The sequence below is a fragment of the Chinchilla lanigera genome, unplaced genomic scaffold (genome assembly GCF_000276665.1).
Source record: "Chinchilla lanigera isolate Chin_1 unplaced genomic scaffold, ChiLan1.0 scaffold00036, whole genome shotgun sequence".
Lineage (NCBI taxonomy): Eukaryota > Metazoa > Chordata > Mammalia > Rodentia > Chinchillidae > Chinchilla > Chinchilla lanigera.
Window position 1 is genome coordinate 12,417,173 of NW_004955437.1, and position 6,699 is coordinate 12,423,871.

At 43.2% G+C, this 6,699-nt stretch overlaps 1 protein-coding gene across 1 annotated transcript in view; it reads right to left on the reverse strand.

Moving 5' to 3' along the window:
* Ptchd4 (patched domain containing 4) overlaps window positions 1-6,693 on the reverse strand; it is a gene marked incomplete at its 5' end in the record, with an annotated part of 170,135 nt that extends 163,442 nt beyond the window's left edge. Inside the window, one exon of the mRNA XM_005389880.2 lies at window positions 6,181-6,693. Within this exon, the coding sequence (XP_005389937.2) occupies window positions 6,181-6,693 (513 nt within the window). The remainder of the gene's footprint in view (window positions 1-6,180) is intronic.
* Between the last annotated feature and the right edge of the window lie 6 nt (window positions 6,694-6,699).

Genomic DNA, 6,699 nt, shown 5'->3' on the forward strand with positions numbered 1-6,699 from the left:
TGGGTGATTTGTTTGACTAAGTCAAGGAAGAACCCAACCTGCCGTTCAATAGAAAGGTGTCTTGGATCAATCCAGAAGCTTGGGATTTTCACATTCCTTCTTTAACAGTGTTTGTATTGAGTATATGTGAAAATGCCTGGACATATCTGAAATAGGCCTGAGCATATGCTGATCAACTCCAAGGCAGAATTAATAGCAATTTGGTTCAGTTGTGGTGTCACAGCCAACAGGTTAAAATGCAAAACATCTTCTAAACACAACATATTTTGAAGAACCTTATATAAACCCTTCAGTTGCAGTAATATTTAAGTGGAAAGGATTAAAAACACCTGTTAGAATGAATTCTTGCCTAAGAAGGCAGGGAGAGGTAAGGAATGTTGTCTTCAGGGATAAGGGGTAGTCTTCATCCTTTCACATACCTGAATCACACAGGGCTTTGACACTTCCATCTCAACCCCCTGAAGTCCTCAACCACTGAAGAAAACATCATCAGATCAGTGCAGGCTAAGGAAACCCCTGAGAATATAGAGAATTTCTGTTTCTTCGTTTGTTTGCTTTTGAGACAGGGTCTCAATATGTAGTTCAGGCTGGCCTCAAACTCACAGCAATCCTCTTGCCTCAGGCTCCCTGAGTGCTGGGATTACAGGCATGCACCACCACACCTGGCTTTTTTTTAGTTTTTTAAATGTTCTCTAATCCTTGAATTCCAAAGCAATATACATCAATAGTTATAGACATTAATTTGGGTTAAAGTAGGTTTTTTCTGAAGCCAAGAAACAGTAGTTAAGCTCGCTTACCGAGGAAGTTTCACCCACTTCTGGGGCTCAGAAAAGTTTAGTGAACAAACAAGTTCTGGTGTGCGGGCCAGGAAGAGTGCACAGTGACTCAGTTAAGGACAGTATGGTTAACACTTTTCAGTGATATCATTAAAATCTAATGATGTGCATCTATTTTACCCCAGAGGAAAAATATTCTACTATATAACTTTGTATCCACTATCATTATATATGGATCTTATGCATTATACGGTAGAATGTTACATAAGAATGATAGAATCTCATTGTCCAATAAGAATTCCTGCAATTTCCTGGCCTGGCTCTATCATTTTACAAGAGGAAAACTGCTGACACCTAAATTAGTGATGAGACCTGTATAATGTTACACAACTGGTCTTTAAAAATCTGGGTGAGAACCCAGGTCTCCTGAGCATTGCAAGTGCATTGTGCATTGTTCTATCTTACACAGTCTCATGAATTCCTTCTTCTTAATACCAGTTTCAGCCAGAAATTGTCCAAGGGGTATGGTACATAAGCCCTTTGGGCCAGAAGACAGCTGAACCCGGAGCTTTACCCTACCTTGTTCAGAATCAATGGTAAGTGCTGTTAAAGAAGAAATGGCTTGCCAGTGAGTCTGCTAGCCTCCTTCTGCAGGTTCTACATTCGGCAGATGGTAGATTTTGACTAGATGGATGCTCCGCCCTGTGCCCTTTCTACCAGCCAGTCACTTTGTGTAGATTAGTAGCAATCACCTCTTTTGTCATGGGTTATAGATGGCTTCAGAAGTATGGCCCTCATTCTTTATCAGTACAAAAGGTTGTTGTTACAGAGCGTAGTGCAGGAGGTAATCACACTTCTACTATGGCATCGTGGTATCAGATAGTCCTAGATTTGAGTCTCAGCTCTGGCACAGTACTGCTGGGATTTCATGGAAATCACTTAAGGTCTTTGGTCTTCATCCATAAAATGGGAACAAAAATATTCCCCTTGACTCACAAACTCATAAAAACTAGACGCCATACTGTGTACAAAATACCTGAACATACTTATGCTACAAACTGAATGTTCAATAGTTCGCGCTTTCCCATATCAAGAAGTGGAATCAGAAAGATAAACATAAATCAAAATATAAGGGAAGATCCTGACATGTACATTTTAAGAGGTTTTAGAATGAATTAGGAAAAAAATAAAGAATACCTTTTTGTGTGAATCTCTAAAAATAATGCCATGTTGACTGAATTTGTGCTTCTACTGAGATTAGAACTAGAGAATTAACTACAATATCTTCCAACATGGAGGGTGCACCCAAAATGCACCCAAAGGAATACTCTTTCCTGTTGAAAAGTCTCTCTGCACACTTGTCTTCAACTGTGGTGTAAAGACACCCATGCTGACTTCCCCTGAACATCTTCTTGGAGGTATAGTTATTAATGGGATTTAATAGAAGGGCGTGTGACAGGGCCATCACTCTGCTTCCTTCCCGACTGTTTGCCAGAAAGCTGTGATCTAAACTTGGAATGAAATCTATTTTCAAAGACCACATTTATCTGTTGCATCTTTACCTATATCTTTGACTATAAAGAATTGAGAATTATTACTTTCATGGAAACTTCCAGTTGAAAAGTGAGGGGCTGGGGATGTAGCCTCAGTGGTAGAGTGCTTGGCTAGCATGCACAAGGTGTGGAGTTCAATCCCCAGTATCACAAAAAAAAAAAAAGAAAAGAAAAGAAAAGTGAGGTTCATGGCCTTCCTAAGAAGCAGGGTAATGTCACCTGTAACCACTGGATCTTCCTGAATGGATCTTCCTGAATGACAATGGAAATCTTCACTGAAGTCTAGAACAGTCTTTGCTTAAGGAGCTTGAGTGGCTATTTTGCTTTAATGATGACCCTAATTTCAACACTATGTTAAATATTTTACCTAAAAATTCAGTCTGGCCACATTGAGGTTGTTTATGTGAAAAATATATGCATATATATATTTTTACTTAATAAATTAAAAAAAGAGTGCCCCAATTATCATGGTCAAAAGCATTTCACAGAAATCTGGAATACAGAGAATACCTTTAAATAAAAGTATTCCACAGAAGTTCAAGAGGTGACAATAATTTTGTGATGTTTCAGAAAAATGCACAAATCCATCAAGAAAACCCATCAGTGAGTGTCTATTGTGAACACCCTGGACCTAGACAAGGTGGGGGTGGGGGAAATGATTACTATAAAAGCAATATAAAACATAACCCTTAGGTTTAATCAAGGATATTATGCAGAGATTATAATGAAGAACAAGTTGTAGGATTCATCTTGTATACAGGTGTAGGAACTTCAGATTTTGGTATCTTTTCTACACAGCTTTTGAAAACGTGTACAGAATTCATTCTTGTGTAGTATGAGCTTCCTGCTGCTTTTTGATACCAGATTTATCTAAGCCTCTGTTTAGATCCTATAGAAGACAACTTTCTGCATCCTGCTTGTCTGAATCACCTTGCCAAGATATCATGTTTATCAGAAGTTCTAAAGTGTCTCTACTCAGAACTACCTGGATGTCTTCATGATACTTGGAAGATGACCTCTGACTATCATAACTCCGGTTTGTGACTACTCTCACATCTTCACATGCTTTCCAAGCACTGACCTCCTGCTTCTCTCATGAATTGACTGCTAATTCCTCCCCACACCATCCTGCCACTGATGTTGATTTGTCAGCTTCCCTAAACTCACAACCGTTCTCCACCAAATCATATGAAGACCATCAGTCAGTAATAAATGTGTAAAACAAATACCTCTGGGTTTTGCACGGTAAATCTTAAAGTGGTTTTCCTAGATTATCAGACAATTATGGCACTAAAATTTTCCATATGGGACAGAGTTGGGAAAAATGGTGGCTAATGTACGGGAGAGGAAAGCAAAATGAATTAGAGGGCTAAAGCTGGACATATAAAGACCATATACTAGCAGTTATCGGGCACCAATATACATCAGCATCAAGGAGACCCTGAGTAGCAAGCCACACATGAATTAAAATGTTTCCAGATGATACATGGTCACAATAAAAGGCCATCTCACTTGCTCCCTGCCAGGAGGCTCTGATCCTGGGAGCCCCTGGAATCCCTTTGGGAGAATTTTAAGCATCCACGGTTCTTAATCACATTTTATACTGCATGAGCATGTGTGAGATTGCGTCTGGACCTGGGAGACCCATTGTTCTCCAAGGGTCTCAAGGGCTCATTCACTCAACAGACCTTAACACCACCGCTGTGCAGTCAAATCAACACACTTGAGGAAACCCTGGGGTAAATAGGTAGAAGAAAAAGGGACGTTCAGCCCATATGCAATACTTGTGTTCACTTAATAGACCAATCCTCTTCTGTGGTTATCCACTGACTTCTACCAAGGTGTGACTCAGCCAACCAACCTGTCAAGAAGTTTGGACGGAGCACCTGTTACTAGGCCCAGCAGGCTGTCGGTTCAGTGATGTACCCCAGAGCACAGAGTTCCCACCTCCAGGTAACTCCGGGTGAGGGCGCTGGCATCTATTTATAAACCATATGGAAGTCAGAACCTTACTTTTCTGTCTCATATACCTTGAAGAGCACACAGATAATCTAATGAACACAACCAACGAGTAAAAAAATGAGTAAAACGAATACCTCAGGGGTTTGCACTGTAAATGTTAAAACAGTTTTCCCAGATTATCAGCATGACTACAGTGCTGACTGCACACAGCTCTTTCACCTGCAGAGTGCTGCTGAATTAAGGCGGTTGAGACCCAACTCATTGCACATATTAATGAACTGCACATTTGACTCAATGGGGAAAGCACACTGAGGTTTAAACATGGCATGGTTTCCAATCTTTCTTTACTCCAGATAATTGGCACAGGAAGGAACCCAGTGAAAAGACTGCAGGCTAGAAAGATTACCTCTCCACCACATCCTTTCTTGAGCAAGCAGTAATGGTCATGGCAAAGGATTCAGGAGGCAAGAAGCATGCTGCCCAAGCACACAGAGTCATCATGCGCCCATCAGTCAGTGTGAAGCAGGCAAGCCCCCACCCGCCGCTTTGCTTGAGAGCTGGTGAGTCGTCTGTCCGGTTTCACTACATCTCCAGAGCTGCTCAGCTTTGTGAAGCTGAGACCTTCATTAGCCTCTGGATCCATTCAAACAAGGATGAAAAAAGAGGCAGTTTATGAGGTCCCCTAAGTCCATTAAATCCTCCTTTAATGCAGGGGAAAAATAGGGTTTTGTTTTCTCTCAGAAATCTTGAGAAAGTTATTTAATATGGATGGTGACTCTTTTAAATAAATAAATAGGCAATGAGTGTATTTCCAAGCTGGATTTTTATTTACTGGGCCAGGGGGGCTCTCCTAGTCCAGTTCCACCCTGGAAAACACCATGTCCTCACCCACAGCAGGGGGAAGAGCCCTCCTCCTCCTCCTCCTTGGGAGACACCTGTCTTGGAGCTCGTGGTTGTGCAGCTTCTGAGCATGCACAGGGTCAAGCACACAAATGGTGCAGTGACTCTTTTGGAAGTCACATTTGTCCCTGAAACTTCAGTCACCTGGAGACTGCATGCCTCATTGCCTGCAGCAGCTCCATCCTGAATGAATTTAGAAAATTCATCTGAGGGACAAGATTTGAATGGAGGGACCAAACAACACACTGCTTCCCTGGGTGCTCATACAAATCATTCTTTGCAGTTTTTGCTGATTGTGGAATTTTTTTTCTTTTTTTCTGTTATTGGCCTGTTACAACCATCTTGCTTGGGTTGGATTTTTTATAGGAAAGGAGTCAGCAAGCCAATGCATCAGTCAGGTGCACGCTCCTTTTTCACACACGGATGTCTACGGCTTTTGCTGTACACACACACAATTCCTGGAATGACTAATGCATTCATGACCCAGTGATCTCACACGCGCACACTCACGGGCAGCAAACACGAACTCCCCGCATGTCACAGTCAAGCCAGGCTGGAGAGGTACACGGTGGACATGGCACTGGGTGGATGTGTAATCAGTAATAAGAAATACAGTGAGCCCCAGAATGAAAAGAAATCCCCCAACTGTTCGGAATTCCCCCGCCCCCTTCCATTCACTGATTTATTAACCCTGAACAAAGATGTAATTGCAGGGTCTCAGAAACTTTTTGTTTTCTTTTTTCTTTTTTTCTTTTTTCATTTTTTGGCATTTGTTCGATTTGGCTTTGAATTTCTTAATATCTAGACGTCCCATTCATCGCCTGTTTGCTTCACTCAGTTGCCCATCTTTCTCCCCCCCCTCCCCAGAAATGAAAGAAGCATCCGCTTCCAAGTCTTAAGGATGAGACCTCTGCATTTTCTTTGCTTGTTTAGGGCAAGAAATGAAGTGCTGCCTCTTTAATCGGCAGGAGCATGCAGGAGGAGCATACCTTTAATTTAGTGTTGGGATACCTCACTTGCACCCTGGCTGTTGTCTTACTGGAGACGGCAGCCTGCCTGAGATCCTCTAGCACTGAAATAATATCATCCAGCACGCATTTCTTATCCTGATTTCTCAACACACACAGATGGGAAAAAGTATAATTATAGCCCCTGTGGTTCACCTTCATTTCCAGCACGGCTCGGTGGGTCTGCAGGATCCCCTCGGCCTGGAGCAAAACATTGTCCCCGGGTGGCGAGAGGAGGATCACCCTGCCGTACCTCCCAGGGGTGTGCAAGTCCGAATAGAGCTGGCTTTTGGACTGGTCCAGCGGGAAGAGGCTGCCGGCCAGGCTGCGCTCGATCTTGGCTAGGCTGTGGCTGGGGGCCACCAGGCGCTCCAGGTCGCCCTCGGGCTGGAAGCGGCGCAGCGCGCTGAGGCCGCAGGCGATGGTCAGCACGGCGGGCACGGTGAGGAAGAGGACGGGGTGCCGGCCCACGCACACGCCCAGCCCGCGGCCGCACGCCCG